This window comes from Pseudophryne corroboree, chromosome 1 (assembly GCF_028390025.1).
Source record: "Pseudophryne corroboree isolate aPseCor3 chromosome 1, aPseCor3.hap2, whole genome shotgun sequence".
Lineage (NCBI taxonomy): Eukaryota > Metazoa > Chordata > Amphibia > Anura > Myobatrachidae > Pseudophryne > Pseudophryne corroboree.
In genome coordinates, this window is record NC_086444.1 from 332,766,467 (window position 1) to 332,791,092 (window position 24,626).

Sequence of the window (24,626 nt, forward strand, 5' to 3'; positions counted from 1 at the left end):
GTGACGTCCGCACTACACAGGACCAATCCCTCCGGCAATGGACCCAGGTCCTGTAACTGTATGAGTAGTGACGTAGTGTCTTTTAAGTAAGACGGTATAGATTGTATACACGGGTTGAGATAGGTGTCTAAATAGACAGATATAGGTTGGAACAGTGACCCCCTGGCTGATACTATAGGTCGACCGGGCGGGTCAATAATGGTCTTATGGACCTTCGGGACCGTATAGAACAGCGGGGCTTTAGGGAAATCTACTGTGAGAGCCTTATGGATTTGTGGGTTAATAATATCCTGTTCTAAGGCATTTTTTAATAGAAGATCTAATTCTGACTTAAACTCCCTTGTAGGATCACTGGTCAACCTCTTGTATACAGCGGGGTCATTAAGTTGGCTGTCACTTTCCTTAATGTAATCCCCAAGGTCCTGAACCACTATAGCTCCCCCTTTATCAGCTTTTCTGATCACTATGTCAGTCCTGTTGGACAATTCCTTTAGAACCGACATCTCACATCTAGTCATATTTTTATATCCCTGATATTGAGTTTGACTATTGCCCTCTAATTCCAACATGCGTGAAAATGTCCGAATGGAAGGGTTGAGACTCTGAGGATCAAATTGGGATCTGGGGGCTATTGCTTGTATTTTGGGCGGGATGGCTGTGGTCGGGGATCCTGGGGTCCGGTCATTGAAGAATTCTCTCCTTCTGAGGGATCTGTTCAGACGAAGCATTTCTACCTTCCACTCAAGTGGGTTAGATGCTGTTGTGGGGACGAAAGATAGTCCTTTGGATAATACTTGATACTCCATGTCAGATAGAGGGGTGGAGGATAAATTGAAAATGGATTCTTTCAGCGTCGTGGAGGCCTTTGCCCGGATGTTCCTCTGGCTCTGCCCCGCCCGCCTCGTCCTCCTTAATGTCTATGTACCCTGTTATATGTCTTTTAACTACCACGTAAATATTGTATGTACATTTTCATCCCATGGTTGACGCATTGCTGTTTGTTTACAGTCACCATGGTTATCTCTCTGCGACGCGGCGCACCGTGACGTCAGCAGAAGCAACACGGAAGTGGGGCCACTCGAACTGGCGGGCGGTCGCGCCGTGGAGCAGGTGAGTATGGTCAGCTTTAATGTCTCTGTCTGTGTCTTATAAAATGTTCCATGTTTGTTTTATTTGGCTTGTCTGGCCCTGAGGACGGGGCGCTGTCCCCGAAACATGTTGGCTAATAAATTGACTTAAACTAATACAGCTACAAAGTCTGCTTGAGTGCCGCCTGCAAACCCATATCTACACATCGGGGATCAAGTATCTCTCATTGGGAGGGCACCGCAGCAAGTTATCAGCATTACAGAGTGGAGTGCCGGGCATATCGATTCGTGTATATATATATATATATATATATATATATATAGCTACACAGTATATAATGTTTTGTATTTCTCTAACGTCCTAGAGGATGCTGGGACTCCGTAAGGACCATGGGGAATAGACGGGCTCCGCAGGAGACATGGGCACTTTAAGAAAGACTTTAGACTCTGGGTGTGCACTGGCTCCTCCCTCTATGCCCCTCCTCCAGACCTCAGTTTTTAGACTGTGCCCAGAAGAGATGGGTGCACTGCAGGAAGCTCTCCTGAGTTTCCTGCTAAGAAAGCATATTTGTTAGGTTTTTTCTTATTTTCAGGGGGCACTGCTGGCAACAGACTCCCTGCATCGAGGGACTGAGGAGAGAGGAGCAGACCTACTTAAATGATAGGCTCTGCTTCTCGGCTACTGGACACCATTAGCTCCAGAGGGAGTGGAACACAGGTTCGTCCTGGGCGTTCATCCCAGAGCCGCGCCACCGTTCTCCTCACAGAGCCGGAAGAAAAGAAGAAAGAAGACTCTGAGGTGGCAGAACCCTTTCGGGTGCTTCACTGAGGTAACGCACAGCACTGCAGCTGTGCGCCATTGCTCCCATACACCTCACACACTCCGGTCACTGTAAGGGTGCAGGGCACAGGGGGGGGGGGGGGGGCGGGGGCGCCCTGGGCAGCAATGAATACCTCTCCTATGGCAAAATGACCTATATACATGTACAGGTGGGCACTGTACATGTATATAAAAGAGCCCCCGCCATGTTTTACAAAGTTTGAGCGGGACAGAAGCCCGCCGCCGAGGGGGCGGGGCTTCTCCCTCAGCACTCACCAGCGCCATTTTCTCTCCACAGCACCGCTGAGAGGAAGCTCCCCGGACTCTCCCCTGCTTGACACACGGTGAAAGAGGGTTTTAAAGTAGAGGAAGGGGGGCACATAATTGGCGATTAAACATTACAGCAGCACTACTGTGTAAACATTCTGTGTTTTACTCCGGGGTCATATAGCGCTGGGGTGTGTGCTGTCATACTCTCTCTCTGTCTCTCCAAAGGGCCTAAAGGGGAACCTGTCTTCAGAAAAGAGTTTCCCTGTGTGTGTGGAGTGTGTCGGTACGCGTGTGTCGACATGTTTGACGATGAAGGCTCGCCTAAGGAGGAGGGGGGGTGCATGAATGTCAGGTCACCGTCGGCAATGCCAACACCGGACTGGATGGATATGTGGAATGTCTTGAATGCTAATGTAAATTTATTGCATGAGAGATTAGACAAGACTGAGGCTAGGGATCAGTCAGGTAGTCAGACCATGCCTGTCCCAGTGGCACCGGGACCTTCTGGGTCTCAGAAACGCACATTATCCCAGATCACTGACACAGATACCGACACGGATTCAGATTCCAGTGTCGACTATGAGGATGCAAAGTTACAGCCAAAAGTGGCTAAAGGTATTCGTTACACGTTCATTGCTATTAAAGAGGTTTTGCATATTACTGAGGAACCCCCTGTCCCTGACACAAGGGTACACATGTATAAAAAGAAAAAGCCTGAGATCACCTTTCCGTCCTCATTTGAGATAAGCGAATTGTGCGAAAAGGCTTGGGAATCTCCAGACAGGAGTCTACAAGTTCCCAAAAGGATTCTTATGGCGTATCCCTTCCCACAAAAGGACAGGATACGATGGGAATCTTCGCCTAAAGTAGACAAGGTGTTGACATGCTTATCCAAGAAGGTGGCACTGCCTTCCTAGGATACTGCTACCCTCAAGGATCCTGCGGATCGTAAGCAGGAAGTTACCATGAAGTACATTTACACACATTCTGGTACTATTGTTAGGCCGGCTATGGCATCGGCCTGGGTTTGTAGTGCTGTCGCAGAATGGACATATTCCTTGTCTACGGAGATTGAGACCCTAGATAAGGCTACCATTCTAATGACCCTAGAGCAGGCATTCCCAACCACGGTCCTCAAGGCACACCAACAGTGCAGGTTTTAGTGATATCCAGGCTGCAGCACAGATGGTTAAATCAAAATAACTGAGGTCTAATTAAGTCACCTGTATTCAAGCCTGGATATCACTAACACCAGGACTGTTAGTGTGCCTTGAGGACCGAGGTTGGGAAACACTGCCCTAGAGCATATCAAGGATGCTGCGTTATATATGAGGGATTCTCAAAGAGACATTTGTTTACTAAGCTCCATAATAAATGCTATGTCTATTTCTGCTAGGCGACTCTTGTGGACCCGACAGTGGACGGTTGATGCCGACTCGAAGCGGCATATTGAGTCGTTGCCTTACAAGGGGGAGGAGGAGTCTGGAGAAGGCCTCTCGGACCTTGTCTCTACTGCTACGGCTGGTAAATCGAATTTTTTACCTTATGTTCCCCAACAACATACTAAGAAGGCACCTCATTACCAAATGCAGTCCTTTCGTTCAAATAAAAGCAAAATGGTACGGGGATCGTCCTTTCTTGCCAGAGGTAAAGGCAAGGGAAAAAAGCTGCACACAGCTAGTTCCCAGGAGCAGAAGTCCTCCCCTACGTCTGCAAAATCCACCGCATGACGCTGGGGCTTCCCTGGGGGGAAGTGGGGGCACGTGTTCGATTTTTCAGCCACGTCTGGGTTCACTCACAGGTGGATCCCTGGGCGATAGAGATTGTTTCTCAGGGATACAGGCTGGAATTCGAAGAGATGGAGTTAGTGTTAACTGCAATTCAAAAATTGTATCTGCAACAGGTGATAGTCAAGGTTCCTCTTCTCCAGCAAGGAAAGGGGTATTACTCAACCCTGTTTGTGGTTCCGAAACCGGACGGTTCGGACAGACCCATTTTAAATCTGAAATCCCTGAACCTGTACTTGGAAAAGTTCAAGTTCAAGATGGAATCGCTCAGAGCGGTCATCGCCAGCCTGGAGGGGGGGGATTGGATGATTTCCCTGGACATAAAGGATGCTTACCTTCATGTTCCGATTTTTCTTCCTCACCAGGCGTTCCTGAGCTTTGCGGTACAGGACTGTCATTACCAATTTCAGACGTTGCCGTTTGGGCTTTCCACGGCCCCGAGAATTTTCAGGTAATGGCGGAAATGATGGTGCTCCTGCGCAAGCAGGGTGTCACAATTATCCCATACTTGGACGATCTCCTCATAAAGGCGAGATCGCGAGAGAAGTTACTGGACAGCATGTCACTGTCTGTGAGGACGTTGCAACAGCACGGCTGGATTCTCAATATTCCGAAGTCCCAGCTGGTTCCTACAACGCGTCTGACCTTTTTGTGCCTGATTCTGGACACAGAACAGAAAAAGGTTTTTTTTTCCAAGGGAAAAGGCTCAAGAGCTCATAGCTCTGCACACATGTCCTGGGGAAGATGGTGGCATCGTACGAGGCCATCCCCTTCGGCAGGTTCCATGCGAGGACTTTTCAATGGGACCTACTGGACAAATGGTCCGGGTCTCATTTACAAATGCATCAAAGGATCACCCTGTCTCCCAGAGCCAGGATATCTCTCCTGTGGTGGCTGCACAGTGCTCACCTCCTGGAAGGCCGCAGGTTCGGCATTCAGGACTGGATCCTGGTGACCACGGACGCAAGCCTCCGAGGTTGGGGAGCAGTCACACTGGGAAGAAATTTCCAAGGTCTCTGGTCAAGTCTAGAGACTTGTCTCCACATCAACGTCCTGGAGTTGAGGGCCATATACAACGGCCTACGTCAAGTGGAGGCATTACTTCGGGACAAACCGGTTCTGATTCAGTTGGACAATGTCACAGCAGTGGCTCATGTAAACCGCCAAGGCGGCACATGGAGCAGAGTGGCCATGGCAGAAGCAACCAGGATTCTTCGCTGGGCGGAGAATCATGTAAGCGCACTGTCGGCAGTGTTCATTCCGGGGGTGGACAACTGGGAAGCGGACTTCCTCAGCAGACACGACCTGCATCCGGGAGAGTGGGGACTTCATCACGAAGTCTTCGCACAGATCGCGGGTCGGTGGGGACTGCCTCAAATAGACATGATGGCGTCCCGTCTCAACAAAAAGCTTAAGCGATATTGCGCCAGGTCAAGAGACCCTCAGGCGGTAGCTGTAGACGCTCTGGTGACACCATGGGTGTTCAGATCGGTCTATGTGTTCCTTCCTTTGCCTCTCATACCCAAGGTGTTGAGAATAATAAGGCAAAGAAGAGTGAGAACAATCCTCATCGTTCCAGATTGGCCACGAAGGACTTGGTATCTGGATCTGCAAGAGTTGCTCACAGAAGATCCGTGGCCTCTTCCTCTAAGGCCGGACCTGCTGCAACAGGGGCCCTGTCTGTTCCCAGACTTACCGCGGCTGCGTTTGACGGCATGGCGGTTGAACGCCGGATCCTAGTGGAAAAAGGTATTCCGGAGGAGGTCATTCCTACCCTGATTAAGGCTAGGAAGGACGTGACATCAAAACATTATCACCGCATGTGGCGAAAATATGTTTCTTGGTGTGAGGCCAGGACTGCTCCTACGGAGGAGTTCCATTTGGGCCGTCTACTTCACTTCCTTCAAACAGGAGTGAATTTGGGCCTAAAATTAGGATCCATAAAGGTTCAAATTTCGGCCTTGTCCATTTTCTTTCAAAAAGAATTGGCTTCTCTTCCTGAAGTACAGACATTTGTGAAGGGAGTGCTGCATATTCAGGCTCCTTTTATATCTCCGGTGGCGCCTTGGGATCTTAACGTGGTATTAAGTTTCCTCAAGTCACATTGGTTTGAACCACTCAAAACAGTGGAGTTGAAATATCTCACTTGGAAGGTGGTCATGTTGTTAGCCTTAGCTTCTGCAAGGCGTGTTTCGGAATTAGCGGCTTTGTCATATAAAAGTCCCTATCTGGTTTTTCACGTGGATAGGGCAGAATTGAGAACTCGTCCTCAATTCCTGCCTAAAGTGGTCTCATCTTTTCATATGAACCAACCTATTGTCGTGCCTGTGGCTACGCGAGACTTGGAGGATTCCGAGTCACTTGATGTGGTCAGGGCTTTGAAGATTTATGTGGCCAGAACAGCTAGGGTCAGGAAGACAGGCGCTGTTTATCCTGTATGCAGCCAATAAGGTTGGCGCACCTGCTTCAAAGCAGACTATTGCTCGCTGGATCTGTAACACGATTCAGCAACCACATTCTTCGGCAGGATTGCCATTGCCAAAATCGGTTAAGGCCCATTCCACTAGGAAGGTGGGCTCTTCTTGGGCGGCTGCCCAAGGGGTCTCGGCATTACAGTTGTGCCGAGCAGCCACTTGGTCGGGATCAAACACCTTTGCAAGGTTCTATAAGTTTGATACCCTAGCTGAGGAGGACCTCCTGTTTGCTCAATCGGTGCTGCAGAGTCATCCGCCTGTTTGGGAGCTTTGGTATAATCCCCATGGTCCTTACGAAGTCCCAGCATCCTCTAGGACGTTAGAGAAAATAAGATTTTACACTTACCGGTAAATCTATTTCTCGTAGTCCGTAGAGGATGCTGGGCGCCCGTCCCAAGTGCGGACTTCTTCTGCAAGACTTGTATATAGTTATTGCTTACATAAGGGTTATATTATAGTTCATCGGTTTGGACGGAGACTATGTTGTTTGTTCATACTGTTAACTGGGTAGTTTATCACAAGTTATACGGTGTGATTGGTGTGGCTGGTATGAATCTTGCCCTTGGATTAACAAAAATACTTTCCTCGTACTGTCCATCTCCTCTGGGCACAGTTTCTCTGAGGTCTGGAGGAAGGGCATAGAGGGAGGAGCCAATGCACACCCAGAGTCTAAAGTCTTTCTTAAAGTGCCCATGTCTCCTGCGGAGCCCGTCTATTCCCCATGGTCCTTACGGAGTCCCAGCATCCTCTACGGACTACGAGAAATAGATTTACCGGTAAGTGCAAAATCTTATTTTTTCACTGTGTTTCAGTCATCTCACACCGCTTAAATCCTCTGTTTGTGCTCTGCATTCACTGTCACATAACACAGGGTTTTTGCAGGTATTATGTTTGTCTGGCTATATTGTACTGTTGCGCTCTAAGGCTACATTCCCTATAATGTCTGCCACACAGGGCGGGAAATCCGCGGAAGCTTCTGCATCATGCAGTACTGGCTCCACAGATTTACCTGAGGGGGAAGTTTTAGTTTCGGGTTCAGGCACTGGGTGCCATACACCTTCAAGTCAGCCCGTAGCACCTGTGGCTAATCAGGACCCACCTTGGGCAACGTTCTCAAGTATGCTGATTACACTTGTGACACGTCTGACCTTCTGTGAGACCTTCTGTGCCATTATAGCCACATATTGTCCCTGTAGTTAATCCGCCCTGGGCGGACACGCTGTCTACCCAGTTACAACAACTAAATCAATCTTTGGTTAGACAAAAATCCACCCCACGTCCCTCTGGGGCCAAGGGGTCATCTAAGCGGGCCATTTCTTTCTCACAATCCACTAATATTTCGGATGATTCTTCTGATGAAGATGGGGAATATACTTATCCGTCAGACACTGATGCAGTCGCTTCTGATGGGGAATCTACAACCCAGGTTGATGTTCCTGACCTAGTGGAGGCTATTAAGCTGATTCTACAAATAGTTGATGAGATCAAACCCACTACTGGGTCTAGGAAACCCGATAAATTCAAGCGTCAGAAGGTTACTAAAGTAGTCTTGCTACATTCTGACCATTTAATTGACATACATCAGGAATCCTAGTCGTCTCCGGGAACAAAATTTTCCCTGTCTAAAAAGATGCTAGCTCGTTATCCTATCCCTGCGGAGTTGAGTAACAAGTGGGAAACTCCACCGCCGGTGGACTCTCATGATGCCCATCCTGTGGTGTCATCGGCTCTGGCTGTCATCACTGTCACCTAACTGAAGGAACCGACGATTAAGCGTGTGGAGGAATGCCTGAAGTCTATTTACTCTATTACAGGTGCTGTAGGTAGACCAACTATGGCAGCCTCCTGGGCTGCGAAAGGAATTGAAGCTTGGGTTCAGGCAATTGAGGATGAGCTGCCTCAGGATTTTTCTGACACTGCCAGACAATAACTGTCTCATATTACAACAAACTCCCACTATATTCAGGAGCCGGCCTCTGACGCATGTCTTATGGCGGCCAAGGCGTCGACTACGTCTATCCTGGCTCGTCTTATTATGTGGTTAAGGTCCTGGAAGGTGGACCTGGACTCTAAAAAGACCTTGGAGGTGCTCCCTTTTAAGGGAGACATCCTCTTTGGGGAGGATCTGAACAAGATTGTGACTTACTTAGCGTCTGCTAAGACTGCGTTTCTCCCAAGTACTAATCCTTCTGCTCCGAAGGCTAAGAGTACCACTTTTCGTTTCTTTCGACCTCCAGGGAAAGCAAAAGGTCAGACGTACCCGAGACAATCCGTAACCTAAACAATCCTGGGCCGCCCATCAGCCTGCTTCTAAACAAGTCAAGCCTGCTGCATGACGGGACAGGCCTCCCCCTGGGGACTCCAGGGTGGGAGGCCGACTTCCGCAGTTCGCGCCGGTCTGGTGCGGGAGGCTGTTTCTCATGGGTACGCACTATCTTTCAAGAAACATCCCCCTTGCCAGTTCTGCTCAACGGTTATCCCTTCGGATACGTTGAAAGCGCAAGCTCTACACTTGGTTATATAATCCCTCCTGGACACAGGGAATAGTATTCGACCCTGTTACTAGTTCTGAAGCCAAATGGTCCTTCCAGCCTATACTCAACCTCAAATCATTGAACAAGTTTGTGAGAGTATCCAAATTCTGTATAGAAACTCTGTGCTCTATAGCGCTGGCCATGGAACCCTGGGCATACAGGATGCTTACCTGCATATATCGCCATTTCGCATCAGCAATATCTGCCGTTTGCTATTGGCAACCTACATTATCAATTCCAAGCTCTGCCCTTTGGATTGGCCATGGCCCTTCAGATCTTCACCAAGGTCATGGCCGTGATGACGGCCCTTCTCCGCCGTCAGGGATTCAGGATTCTGCCATATCTGGACAACTTGCTGATCCTGGCGAACTCCCAAGATGTTCTCCTCAGTCACCTGGAACTGACGGTCCAATTCCTACAAGCCCACGGGTGGCTCATCAACTGGAAAAAGTCCTCTCTGGTCCCTGCTCGGAGCATGGTGCACCTGGGGGCACTGTTGGACACACACAGCCAAAGGTTGTTTCTGTCTCCAGAGAAGGTCCTTAAACTTAAGGACAGGATCAGATACTTCCGCTCTCGCCCAAGAGTGTTGATAGACTTGGCGATACAAGTTCTAGGCCTCATGATGTCGGCTTTCGATATGGTAAAGTACGCTCAATTTCATTTGCACCCTGTTCAGAGGTTAATCCTTTCCAAGTGGGACGGCATGCCTCACCAGATATGATCTCCTTGACTCCGGAGGTACGTCTGTGACTAAGCTGGTGGCTACAGGACCAACAGTTGAGCATGGGCCGTCCCTTCTGGGTCCTTCTGACAACGGACGCCAGTCTGCGAGGTTGGGGCGCGGTGTTGGAGCAACACTCTCTCCAGGGTCGGTGGACAAGGGAGGAATCTCTTCTCCTGATAAACATTCTTGAATTGCGAGCAGTGTTCAATCCGTTGACACTTGCCTTGCCTCTTGTACAGAACAGGCCTGTTCAAGTACAATCAGATAACGCCACCACGGTTGCATACATAAATCATCAAGGCGGCACTCGAAGCCGCATGGCAATGATGGAAGTGTCAAAAATCCTTTGTTGGGCGGAACACCATCTGCCAGCAATATCGGCAGTGTTCATTCCGGGAGTCCTCAACTGGGAAGCAGATTTTCACAGTCGTCAGGACGTGCACGCCGGAGAGAGGAGTCTTCATCAGGAAGCCTTTCAACTCCTAGTGGACAAGTGGGGCCTACCAGATGTAGACCTGATGGCGTCTCGACACAATCACAAAGTTCCGGTCTTCGGATCAAGGACAAGGGATCCTCAAGCAGCGTTCGTGGACGGACTGGCAATTCCATGGTTCTTTCGGCTGCCCTACGTGTTCTCTCCAGTGTCACTCGTGCCCAGGGTTCTAAGGAAGTGCAAGCAAGAAGGAGGAATACTACTTCTAATTGCTCCAGCGTGGACCAGACGGCATTGTTTCTCAGACCTGCAGGGTCTGTCGATGGAGCGTCCTCTTCTACTTTCTCAACGCCTAGACCTCCTCGTTCAGGGCCCTTGTGTCTACCCGGACCTGGCCAGACTGTGGCTTTGACAGTGTGGCTCTTGAAGCTTCCCTCCTGAGAGCCAAAGGATTTTCCGAGGTGTTTATCCAAACTGTGTTGAAAGCCCGCAAACCGGCTTCTGCACGGATTTACTATAGGGTCTGGAATTCTTACTTCACCTGGTGTGCTGCAAAGAATTACGATGCTTCCAAGTTTGGTACAGTACTTCCAGACTTCTGGCTTTTTTGCAACAAGGCCTGGGCTTAGGTTTTCTTCTGGCCTCCCTCAAGGTTCACATATCTGCCTTGTCGGTGTGGTTTCAGTAGAAAATTGCGTCTATTCCTGACGTTCATACTTTCACTCAGGGCGTATTGCAAATTCAACCTCCCTATGTCCTTCCTGTGGCTCCATGGGATTTGTCTGTTGTCCTGAAAGCTCTACAAGAGTCTCCATTTGAACCTCTTGAGACGGTGGACCTTACATGGCTCACTGCCAAGGTCCTCTTTTTGCTGTCTATTGCCTCTGCTAGAAGGATTTTGGACATAGGTGCATTGTCCTGCCGTCCACCCTTTCTGATATTTCATCATGACCGGGCGGTTCTTAGGACTCGCCCAGGTTATTTGCCTTAGGTGGTGTCATCTTTTCACCTTAACCAGGAGATTGTGGTTCCGGCCTTTATCTCTTCTGACTTGTCCTCCAAAGAGCAGTCTTTGGATGTGGTATGGGCTCTCCGTATCTATGTGAAGAGGACAGCTTCTGTTAGAAAGTCTGTTTCTCTTTGTACTGTTTGGTTTTCACAAATGTGGCTGGCCTGCTCACAAGCAGACCTTGGCCAGATGGATTAGAATGGTGATTGCACATGCTTAAGTATAGGATGGTCGTCCAGCTCCTGCTACTATTAAGGCCCATTCTACTCGGTCTGTTGGACCTTCTTTGGCGGCCCGCCATGGTGCGACCCTTGAAAAATTGTGCAAGGCGGCTACGTGGTTCTCAGTGAACACGTTCATAAGGTTCTATGCCTTCGATACATCCGCCTCCCAGGATGCTTCCTTTGGACACCGGGTTCTTGTGCCCGCTACAGTGCGTCCCCTCCCATAGGGAACTGCTTTAGGACAACCCCGATGTTATTCCCTGTGGAGCCCAAGGTACACCGCAGCAGAAAATGAGATTTATGGTAAGAACTTACCGTTGTTAAATCTCTCTCTGCGAGGTACACTGGGCTCCACAGGGCGCCCGCCCTGACGCACCGAGCTTCTTTGGGTTTGTATGGCATTAGCCGCTGATACCTTCTCCTGTCGTGAGAATGTGGTGAAAATTTCTACTAATGGTCGTCGTCTCTTTTACCTGCTATTGCATTGGACTGGTTAACAAAACTGAGCTCCTGTGCACGGAGGCATGGTTATAGAGGAGGTGGCGCTATGCATTCTGGGAACAGTCAAAGCTTTTAGCCTGTTGGTGCCTCTGATCAAGATCCTACTCTACACCCCGATGTTATTCCCTGTGGAACCCAGTGTACCTCGCAGAAAGAGATTTAATAAAGGTAAGTTCTTACCATAAATCTCGTTTTATGGTAGACTTACCATAAATATTTCTGCGAAGTATACTGGATTACATAGGGTGCCCACCCTAACACCCTTAGCTTCTTTGGGTTTGTATGGCATTAGCCGCTAGTCCTTTTCCTCCTGTCGTGAGAACGTGGTTCTATGTGACTAACATCTACCGTCTCTTTTACCTGCTACTGCATTGGACTGGTTAACAAAACTGAGCTCCAGTGCCTGGAGGCGGGGCTATAGAGGATGCGGTGCAATGCATCCTGGGAACAGTCAAAGCTTTAACTTGTTGGTGCCTCGGATCAAGATCCAACTCTACTCCCCGATATTATTCCCTGTGGAATCCAGTGTACCTCGCAGAAAGAGATTTAACTATGGTAAGTCTACCATAAATCTCCTTTTTTCCCCTCAAAATTCTAAACACAATACCCCATAATGACGTGAACAAAGTTTTTCCCTGATTTTTGCTAAGAAATCACATGTACATAAGTATTAACAGCATATGCCATGACGATCAAAATTGAGCTCAGGTGCATCCTGTTTCCATTGATTACCCTTGAGATGTTCCTACAGCTTAATTGGAGTCCACCTGTTGTAAATTCAATTGATTGGACATGATTTGGAAAAGTACACAGCTGTCTATGGGGGTAATTCTGAGATGATCGCAGCAGGAATTTTGGGGGTAATTCCAAGTTGATCGCAGCAGGACATTTTTTTAGCAGTTGGGCAAATCCATGTGCACTGCAGGGGAGGCAGATATAACGTGCAGAAAGAGTTAGATTTGGGTGGGTTATTTTATTTCTGTGCAGGGTAAATACTGGCTGCTTTATTTTTACACTGCAAATTAGATTGCAGACTGAACGCACCACACCCAAATCTAACTCTCTTTGCAAATGTTATATCTGCCTCCCCTGCAGTGCACATGGTTTTGCCCATCTGCTAAAAAAAATTCCTGCTGTGATCAACTTGGAATTACCTTCTTTGTTAGCAGTTGAGCAAAAACCATTTGCACTGCAGGGGAGGCAGATATAACATGTGCAGAGAGAGTTAGATTTGGGTGGGGTGTGTTCAATCTGCAATCTAAATTGCAGTGTAAAAATAAAGCAGCCAGTATTTACCCTGCACAGAAACAATGTAACCCACCCAAATCTAACTCTCTCTGCACATGTTATATCTGCCTCCCCTGCAGTGCACATGGTTTTGCCCAACTGCTAACAAAATTCCTGCTGCGATCAACTCAGAATTACCCCCAATATAAGGTCCTACACTTGACAGTGCATGTCTGGGCACAAACCAAGCATGAAGTCATAGGAGTTGTCTGCAGACCTCCGAGACAGGATTGTCTCGAGGCACAAATCTGGGGAAGAGTACAGAAAACCATCTGCTGCTTTGAAGGTCCCAGTAGCCTCCATCAAACATAAATGGAAGAAGTTTGGAACCACCAGGACTCCTCCTAGAGCTGGCCAGCTGTCTAAACTGAGCATTCGGTGGAGAAGGGCCCTAGTTAGGGAGGTGACCAAGAATCCAATGTTCACTCTGTCAGAGCTACAGCATTTCTCTGTGGAGAGAGGAAAACCTTCCAGAAGGACCACCATCTCTGCAGCAATCCACCAATCAGACCTGTATGGTAGAGTGGCCAGATGGAAGCCACTCCTTAGTAAAAAGCACATGGCAGCCTGCCTAGAGTTTGCCAAAATGCACCTGAAGGAGACTCAGACCATGCGAAACAAAATTCTCTGGTCTGATGAGACAAAGATTGAACTCTTTGGCATGAACGCCAGGCATCATATTTGGAGGAAACCAGGCACCGCTCATCACCAGGCCAATACCATCCCTACAGTGAAGCATGGCGGTGGCAGCATCATGCTGTGGGGATGTTATTCAGTGGCAGGACCTGGGAGACTAGTCAGGATAGAGGGAAAGATGAATGCAGCAATGTACAGAGACATCCTAGATGAAAACCTGCTCCAGAGTTCTCTTGACCTCAGACTGGGGTGACTGTTCATCTTTCAGCAGGACAACGACCCTAAGCACACAGCCAAGATATCAAAGGAAGGCTTCAGGACAACTCTGTGAATGTCCTTGAGTGGCCCAGCCAGTGCCAAGACTTGAATCCGATTAAACATCTCGAGAGAGAGATCTGAAAATGACTGCACCGACGCTTCCCATCCACCTGATTGAGCTTGAGAGATGCTGCAAAGAGGAATCAGCGAAACTGCCCAAAGATAGGTGTGCCAGGCTTGTGGCATCATATTCAAAAAGACTTGAGGCTGTAATTGCTGCCAAAGGTGCATCAACTAAAGTTTTGAGCAAAGGCTGTGAATACTTATGTACATGTGATCTCTTAGTTTATTTTTAATAAATTAGCAAAAATCTCAAAAAAACTTTTTCTCATACGTCCTAGAGGATGCTGGGTTTACTTCAAGAACCATGGGGTATAGACGGGATCCGCAGGAGACATAGGTACTTTGATGCTTTCAAATGGTGTGACCTGGCTCCTCCCTCTATGCCCCTCCTCCAGACTCCAGTTTATATCTGTGCCCAGGCAGACTGGATGCACTCTGAGGAGCTCTACTGAGTTTCTTTGAAAATACTTTGTTAGGTTTTTTATTTTCAGGGGGGCTGCTGGCAACAGTCTCCCTGCTTCGTGGGACTTAGGGGAGAGAAGTCAGACCTACTTCTAGTGAGTTTAAAGGCTCCGCTTCTTTGGCTACAGGACATTATTAGCTCATGAGGGTTTTGAACACTAGGTACGCCTAGGGGTTCATTCCCAGAGCCCGCCGTCACCCCCCCTTGCAGAGCCAGAAGCCAGGTGAGTAGAAGAAGAAAAGAAGACTTCAGTGACGGCTTCTGAGGTACCGCACAGCGATCGCGCTGCGCGCCATGCTCCCACACACAGAGGCACTGTAGGGTGCAGGGGGGAGAGGGGGGGCCGCCCTGGGCAGCATATAAATCATCATATGTGACTGAAAAAGAGTGGTATGAGTGCCTGGGCACTAAATCCTGACCCCCGCCAGTATAAATATAATGAAAAATAGTGGGGCTGAAGCGCACCATTAAGGGGGCGTGGCTTAGCCCTCATAGCTCTCATCAGCGCCATTTTCTCTCCACAGAGTTGTAGAGACGCTGGTCTTTCCTCACACATAACACAGTGAAAAACGGGGGGGGGGGGCACAGTTGATTTGGTGCAGTATAAGTTAGTTATAAAAGCGCTACAGGTCTGAGGCATTATATAAGGGTTTCAGAACCAGGATTGAGCGCTGAGTTGTGGGGTGGCAAACCACATCTGTGTCTCCCTGACAGACTTTACTCTGGGTCTGTCCCCTATATGCCCGGTGTGTCGGTGGGTGTTTGTTACACGTGTGTCGGCATGTCTGAGGCTGAGTGATCTTCCCACAAACGGCGGTGGGAGTGACCCTGTCGGCACCGCCGACTCCTGATGGGGCTTGGTACATGTGTGTCAACATGTCGGTGGCTGAATGTTTTTCCCAAGAGGAAAATATAGTAGGGACACAGTTGTGTGTGGGTGGCCCTGTCGGCACCACTAATATCTGACTGGGTAAAAATTGGCATGATAATGTGATGCATATCAGAAAGGCGCTATATATGTGTATATATATGTATATATATATATATATATACATATATATAGAAAGGCTATATATATATATATATATATATATATAGTAAGGTTGCTGAAATCTGTGTCCCAGACACAGACGTAGAAATATCTATGGAAAACATCAGTTCATAGCTGTATTTCCCTCAGACCCCTGGGGGTCGCAAAAAAGATTATTTTGCCCAGTTATTACTCCCTGATATCGACACGGATACTGTTTCCTATGTCGACCATAATGTTTCCTGATCAGATCCACACAAAAAAAGTGCATTCAGTACATGATTAGTGCACATTAAGGACGTATTAACGTCACTGAGGACCCTGCTGTTACTGACAAAAGGGTCTATATATGGGTGTATATATATATATATATATATATATATATATATATATATATAAAAATTTATAATGAAAGCTGAGGTAACATTCCTCCTTCTCATGTGCCGAGCGCTTTGTGTGAGAAAGTCTAGGTCACCCTGACAAGATGGTTTCAAATCCTCAAGTGGATTCCGATTGTTTATTCTTTCCCCGCCGCTGACAGAATAAAGTGGGAGTCACCCCCTGTTCTGCACGGGGCCCTGTCACAAATCCAGCGGATCGTATGCAGTAAGATACATTATTTTCTGGTTATGTGTCCACGCGTACGTTGGATAGACCTGCCATTACATGCGCATGGGGAAGTAGTAGTATTCAAAAATGGTCGGATGCCTTGTCATCCAATATAGATACCGTCCTTACATTGGGTCATATCAAGAACACTGCAGCATACTTTCGTGCGACTGCAAGGGATATAGGACTATTGGGTTCACAGGCCAATTCCATAGCGGTCTCGGTTAGGAGGGCGTTGTGGATTCACCAATGTAATGCTAATGCTGACTCCGAGAAGAAATGGAGTCTCTATCCTATGAAGGTGAAGCCTGGTTTGGTGACGGCCTAGTTAAAGTCTACCTTCTTGCCCTATGTTCCCTCACAACGGATGATGACGCATCATTGTCGGATGCAGTCATCTCGGCCCAATAGATACAGATTCCCTTTTCTTTGCAGATAGAGGAGGGAGAAAAGGGAAGAGGTCCGCAACCTCTTCAAGATCACAGGAGCAGACATCATCCTCTGTTCTGCCACATCCACCGCATGACGCTGGGACTTTCTTGCGGGAGTCCACACCAGTGGGGCCACGTCTAAAAACTTTTCAGTCAGTCCTGGAACGGACCTGGACCCGTGGGTTTTACGAATAGTGTCCCAAGGGTACATACTGGAGTTTCCAGACGTTTCCCCTCACCAATTTTTCAAATAACAGATTCTCCTCCGGACGGGGAGGTAGTATGCGACACAATACTAAGGTTGTATTAGGATCAGGTCATTGACCTGGTTTTTCCCCTGTCACAACAGGGAGAAGGTTTTTATTCAAGCCTCTTCGTGGCCCCGAAACCAGACTGCTCGATCAGACCAATCCTAAATCTGAAATCCCTCATTTTCTACTTAAAGAAATTAAAATCCAAGATGGAATCTCTTAGTGCAGTGATCTCCAATCTGAATTTTTTTTTTTCATGGTCTCAGTAGACATAAAGAACCTCCGCATTAGGCTTGCCTGAGGTTTGCAATTCAGGGGTGTCATTACCAATTTCAGACGTTGCCGTGGGTCTGTCCACGACTCCAAGAATTTTCACCAGGGTGATGGTGGTAATAATGCTTCTCCGTCGCTAGTAAGGAGTCACGGTTATCCCATACTGGGACGGTCCCCTGATAACGGCGAGTTCAAGGAACCAGTTGGTGCAAAAATGTTGCACTCTCCCTGACAGTTCTTCAACAACAGGGTTAGCTCCTGAACTTGCCAGAATCACTGTTGGTTCCAACGACGCGGTTATCTGTTTTGGGAATAATACTAGACACAGAACTACAAGGAGTTTTTTCTTCCAGTGGAAAAGGCTCTGGAGATCCAGAGTCTGGTCAAACAAATTCCGAGACCAGCAAGACTGTCATTTCATCAATACATTCGGTTGCTGGAAAAGATGGTTGCGGCCACTCAATTTGGCAGGTTCCATGCCAGGGTGTTCCAGAGGGACCTGTTGGACAAGGGGGTCCGGTTCCCACCTACACTTACACCGGAGGATAATCCTGTCTTCCAAGACCAGAATCTCACTCCTGTGATGGCTGCGCAGTTCTCACCTCCTAGAGGGGCGCAGGGTCGGGATCCAGGACTGGATCCTAGTGACCACGGATGCAAGCCTCCGAGGCTGGGGGGTAGTCACTCAAGAGGAAAACGTCCAAGGAAGATGGTCAAGTTAGGAAACTGATCACCACATTAACGGTCTAGAGTTAAGGGCCGTTTACAAAGATTTTCTACAACGAAAAACAACAGCAATGGCAGAAGCCACAAGGATTTTCCGCTGGGCGGAGAAACATACAAGCGTTTTGTCAGTAATGTTCGTTCCAGGAGTGGACGACTGGAAAGCAGACTTCCTCAGCAGACGATCTCCATCCAGGAGAGGGGAGACCTCTTCCACGTAGTCTTCAAAGACATGTCGTTGGGATTTCCTCAAGTAGGAATGATGGCGTCTCGTCTCAACAAGAAGTTTCAGAGTTCCAGGTCAAGGGAACCTCAAACAGGAACAGTGAAGATACTGGTGACACCGTGGGTGTTTTCAGTCGGTATAGGTATTCCCTACGTTTTCTCTCGTTCCAAAAGTTCTAGGTTCATAAAAAGGAAATTCGGGCGAGCCTCATGGTCCCAGACTGGCCAAGGAGAGCTTGGTATCCAGATCTCAGGAATTACTCATAGGAGATCCCTGGCCTTTTCCTTTGCGCGTGGACCTGTTGCGACAGGGGCCATGCGTGTATTATGACTTAGCGCGGCTACGTTTGATGACATGGCGGTTGAGCGCCAGATCTTAGTCCGTAAGGGTATTCCCACGGAAGTAGTTCCCACACTTATTCGGATTAGAAAAGGGGTAACGTCTAAACATTACTACCGTTTTGGAGAAAATAAGTTTCTTGGTGGGAATCCAAGAAGACGCCTACGGTATAGTTTTCAGCAATTAAAATCGGCCTTATCGGTTTTCTTTCAGAATCAATTGGACTCCCTTTCAGAAGTTCAGGCTGTCGTGAAGGGAGTGTTACACATCCAACCTCCTTTTGTGCCCCAGTGGCACCAGGGGATCTTAATGGGGTGTTGAAGTTCCTTCAATCACATTGGTTCGAACCTTTACGTAAGGCGGAGTGAGACTCCTCACTTGTAAAGTGGTCGTCAGGTTGGCCTTGGCATACACAAGGCAAGTGTCTGAGTTAGCGGTCTGGTCTCACAAGAGACCTTATTTGATCTTCCATGAAGATAGAGCAGAGTTGGAAACTCGTCAATAACTTCTACCGAAGGTGGTTTCTTCTTTCCACGTATACCAACCTATGGTGGTGCCTGTGGCTATGGACGCCTTCACTGAATCGAAGTCTCTGCATGTGGTCAGTGTTTTTGAAAATTTATGTCGCCAGGACGGCTCCATTTAGGAACACAGCCTCTGTTTGTCCTGTTTGCTCCCTGCAAGATTGGGTGTCCTGCTTCCAAGCAGACCGTTGCGCGCTGGATCTTTGGTACGATTCAGCATGCTCATCTCACAGCAGGATTGCCGTTACCGAAATAGGTGAAGGCCCATTCTACTAAAAAGGTGGGCTCGTCCGGGGGCGGTTGACCGGGGAGTCTCGGCATTGCAACTTTGCCGAGCAGCTATTTAGCAAAAAATTGGGCTAAATTTTACAGCTTTAATACCTTGGCCGAGGTTGACCTCACGTTTTGGTCATTCGGTTCTGCAGAGTCGTCCGCAGTCTCCCGCCCATTCTAGAGCTTTGGTATGACCCCATGGTTCTTGAAGTGCCTCAGCATCCTCTAGGACGTATGAGAAAATAGGATTTTAATATCTACCGGTAAATCCTTTTCTCTTAAGGTGCATACACACGGAGAGATTTTGACTATGAGAGATTTTGACTAACTTTTCCCTTGAACTGGCAGTAGGAGATTTTGACTAACTTTACCATAGATTTTGTCTAACTATGCAAGAGATTTTGGCTATGGGAGATTTTGGCTATGGGAGATTTTGACTATCTCATTTAAATAAGGGGATGAGTGTCATATATAGGACGATTTTACAGGGTGGCTGGTATTTAAATAGCTAAAAGTAAAAAAAAAAAAATTTGCGTGGGGTCCCCCCTCCTATGTAAAACCAGCCTCGGGCTCTTTGAGCCAGTCCTGGTTGTTAAAATACAGAGGAAAAAATGAGTAGGGTTCCCCTATATTTAGACAACCAGCACCGGGCTCTGCATCCGGTCCTGGTTTAAAAAATACGGGGGACAAAAGACATAGGGGTCCCCCGTATTTTTCAAACCAGCACCGGGCTCCACTAGCCAGGGAGATAATGCCACAGCCGGGGGACACTTTTATATTGGTCCCTGCGGCCGTGCCATTACCCCCCCAACTAGTCACCCCTGGCCGGGGTACACTGGAGGAGTGAGGACCCCTTAAATCAAGGGGTCCCCCCCTCCAGCCACCCAAGGGCCAGGGGTGAAGCCCGAGGCTGTCCCCCCCCATCCGTGGGCGGTGGATGGGAGGCTAATAGCCTTTCAATAGTAATATTGTTCTTTACAGGTGGCCTACAGGTCCCAGCAAGCCTGCCCCAGCATGCTGGCACTTGGAGAACCACAAGTGCCAGCATGCCCGGACATAAAGGGCCCGCTGGCACCTGTAGTCCACCTGTAAAGAAAATATTGAAGAAAAAAACACGACACACTCTTTAAAAAATCCTTTATTAAACTGGGTCTTCACCTGGGGGCGGCGGCCTTTAAGCTCTTTTGCATGGCCGCCGCCTTCCCAGGGCTTCCGGCGTCTTCACCTGGGGGGGCGCCACCTCCCCAGGGCTTCTGGGGTCTTGCTCCGGCGTCTTCACCTGGTGGGCGGCGGCTGCTAAGCTCTTTTGCATAGCCGCCGCCCATCCAGGACATCCACGGCGTCTTCAGGAGCTCTTCTCCGCTCCTCCTCCGCCGTCGGACTGAAAGCCGCTGCCTCGCGCTGACTTATATAAGTCAGCGGGAGGGGGCGGGGCGATGACGCGGCGAGCCGTGATTGGCTCGCGGCGGCCATCTTGAATTTCAAAAATGACGCTGAGGCGCCATTTTTGAAACTGGTACCGCTCCGCTGCCAAACTCTGCAAGATAAAGGTAAATTTCCCCCGCCCGCACCGCTGCCGCAACCCGCCGCAACCCACCGCCGCCCATACCGCAACCCACCGCCGCCGCAACCCGCCGTCGCCCACACCGCCACCGCAACCCGCCGCCGCCCGCACCACCGCCGCCTGCATCATCGCTATCGCTGGGAAAAATCGCTGGCCTCTTAAAGTATTAGCGATTTTGACTAACTTTTGCAGCGACATAGCCAAAATTGACTTGCCTGCACTGACTATTTTTCCCAGCGATAGCGACCTAGCGGGGACGCGCATCGCTATCGCTGCCTGTATACACACGGAGCGATCTGCACTAACTTTCTGAGCGATTTTGACTATATAGTCAAAATCGCTCAGTTATATCGCTCCGTGTGTATGCACCTTTAGTCTGTAGAGGATGCTGGGCGCCCGTCCCAGTGCGTACTGTATCTGCAGTTATTGGTTGTGGTTACACACAGGTTGTGTTACGTTTTTTGTCAGCATATTGCTGCAAATTCTTTATGCCGTTGGCCTGTGTTCTGTTGAATGCCACCTTCTGCGGCATGCTTGAGGTGTGAGCTGGTAAGATGCTCACCGTGGTTTAACAATAAATCCTTTCCTCGAAATGTCCATGTCCCTGGGCACAGTTCCTTAAACTGGAGTCTGGAGGAGAGGCATAGAGGGCCAGGTCACACCATTTGAAAGTCTTAAAGTGCCCATGTCTCCTGCGGATCCCGTCTATACCCCATGGTTCTTGAAGTGACCCCAGCATCCTCTACGGACTAAGAGAAAACGATTTATCGGTAGGTATTACAATCCTATTTTTTCACATTGTCATTATAGGGTATTGTGTGTAGAATTTTTGAGGGGGAAAAAATAATTTATCCCATTTTGGAATAAGGCTGTAACATAACAAAATGTGTAAAAAGTGGAGCGCTGTGAATACTTTCCGGTTCCACTGTATATGTGGATAGATATATATATATATATATATTATATATGTATAGAATCAGGCTAAATTTACCATTTTCTTTTTTAGGGAGTAATCCGAGTGCCTGCACCATGCCAGTATGCCCATAAACTAGTGTTTTTGGTGGGCCAAAGTGTCCACAGAGAACCACATCTGTCACTTGCTGACCGCCTTTACTACCTTTAGGCTCCAATAATGCAAAGTGTACGCCTTTACTACCTTTAGGCTCCAATAATGCAAAGTGTACGTATATTGTTTAATGTTATGTTTTCACCACAAATTTGTCTAGAAAGACTTGGTAGTGAGTATATCTATATAATATAGGTTAAAAATGTTGGGTCATGTTAAATTATGGTTCCTTTGCACAGACATCAGTAATACCTTTTGATTATGGATGTGGCATGTTTGCTTTGTAGAACATTTACACCTGCATTTATCACAGAATAGTGAGGTAAATCTAAATTCATTTTATAGTAAAAAATAAATAAATAAAACAGTTTAATGAGACGTTATTTTATTATGACAATAAATTGCAGAAAAGCAAAAATGTTTTTTATGTTATCTAAAGTTGTTGAAATATATGACATTGCAATTCAAGTAAGAGTCGTTTCTTTAAAAGCTGCAGGAATTGTTCTCTATGTACTTGTTATGTTGAGGCTGTTGACTTTAACATTCTACAATAAACCTCAAGATTAAAAAATATATATACTCTCCACTTTATAAAAATTTAAGTTTTTGAATATCCAGTCAAATTCCTTGTCCCAGCTGTGCCTTCTAGAGGAAATGGCATCCATTGGGTCAGTAGTAGTTCTCTTTTGTCTTATCTTTGGTTGGATTAACCTTTAAATATAATGAAAAGTACTGTGGTGCATCACATTTGAAGGACCTGATCTGAGAAATAAAACAATTTGGAGGCTTATGATGTAAAGTTTGCCCATTATGCATCATAGCCTATTACATTGATTTGTGGTTTGTTTCATTTACACTAAATGCAGCCATTATGTAACGTGTTTGTTATTTAAAATGTAAAGCTTAGAAACTACGTAAATGTTAGCATTAAAGTTGGGTAATTGCAAGTTTGTACTTAAGTTATGTTGAAAGTATCAATAAAAAAAACTCTTTATTTGGAAAATGTTAGTTCACTGCAATATTCCTGTTACTTTATTCTTTTATTTATGCATGTGTGGAATTGTAATTTGCCATTTATACATAATTAAGACTAGATGTGTGGTTAACTTGGCATAAATGTAGTGTTCCACTTCTGTGGTAGCAAGGCCTGGTGACATTATTACATAGGATGCATGTTGCAAGTCCTGCCAGTGAAACTATTTGCTTATTGGGTTTATGAATGTGTACTATAAAAAAATCAAGACCAATCCAAATAGAGGGTCTGATCCAGAGGTGAACGCATGCGCCCTAGCTGTACAGCCCATACGCCCCAAAAGTTATAGCTAAGGGATGCAGAACAAATGTAGTCATAGAGCAAGGCAATTTCAGAGGCCATTCTGGGAGGTAACAGGATGGCTAGCCAGACTCTGGTATGTCGCAGCCAGCGACTGGGTCTTTTATCAAAGTTGCAACCGTAGTAACTGCATCCATCTCTGAATCAGACCCAGAGTGAGAAGACAGATATAGGCATATTTCAATGTTCCAAAACCAAGCACCATTTAAGATTTCTTTAGTGCAGCTAGACCAAAGATACGAGCCTTCACTTACGACCATGCCTTGTTGTCAAATTTGTTTGTTATAGCTTGTAACACATGTTTAACGTGATGCCAATAGGTTATTACAGATTTGAATCTCTTATAAGATATATTATTTTCATTTATTACCTACAGTAGGTTAGGGGGCTTTAAGTTTATTGAAGCCAGGATGGGGAGAATCTCCCCATCCTGGCTTCATTAAATTTATAGGAAATCCAATTTAAAAAGGGGACCACTAAGGGTCCACATCTTTTAAATGATGTGGACCCTTAGTGGTTATTGGGTTACTTTCGCCTATGATCACCATACAATATCACACTGCACTGCAGAAATACTAGATGAGTCAGGGCATGGTCAAGAGCACTTAAAGTGCCCAAATCTCCCCCGTCTTGGCACCTACACATCTATCTGCACCCTTGTTTCAAAGAATCGTCCACATATTCTAGCTATCGTCAGGTGGTTAAGACAGTACCAACCTATACTACAAAAAGCATTAAGTAATTCAGATATATGGGTGTCTAGTTTGCAAGCAAAAAGTTACTTAAATTATGCGGAAACTACAGTTTTGTGCATAAAACTCGTCAAATGCCAGGTTTTACAAACTGACACTTTGTAAATAAATACCATCATCTTTGAAAAGAAACAAGTTACTATTTGTCTGGTTATTGACATTGGAATGTGAACAGTCCTAAAATACAGTCCTCAGTGCCAATGTTGTGTAGCATACATCTACAAACACAGGAAAAAGCTACTGATGTTAGCCACTCCTTAATTGTATCTTAAAACATACATAATTGCTGGGGGTTTTAACATTTTATGTGGGAGGGAAAAGGATGGAAATATCCCAAAGCTCAAGCAGCCTGCCAAACATGAGCCCGCAAAATTCATAAAGGAAAAGAAAAAATTATGTAAAAAAAAAAAAAATACCGTTATGGTAAGAACTTACCGTTGATAACGGAATTTCTCCTATGTCCACAGGATAACACTGGGATATGCCGGAGCGACAGCGGAAATGGCACCAAATAGTCACGAGCTTTCTGGCCTCCCAGGATGCATCGGGCTCATCCATATAATACCGCCCACCAACTCAGTCAAATCAGTTGTTTTTA

General features: G+C 47.1%; 1 protein-coding gene across 4 annotated transcripts in view; it reads left to right on the top strand.

Moving 5' to 3' along the window:
* Positions 1 to 22,946, top strand: part of PIWIL1 (piwi like RNA-mediated gene silencing 1) — a 1,090,590-nt gene extending 1,067,644 nt beyond the window's left edge. For 2 of the 4 annotated variants that reach the window (XM_063964613.1, XM_063964614.1), the window contains exon 21: positions 21,884 to 22,946. In XM_063964613.1, the coding sequence (XP_063820683.1) occupies positions 21,884 to 22,000 (117 nt within the window). In that variant the 3' untranslated portion in view covers positions 22,001 to 22,946. The remainder of the gene's footprint in view (positions 1 to 21,883) is intronic. The other 2 variants (XM_063964615.1, XM_063964616.1) reach the window with 2 other exon arrangements.
* The last annotated feature ends 1,680 nt before the right edge of the window (positions 22,947 to 24,626 follow it).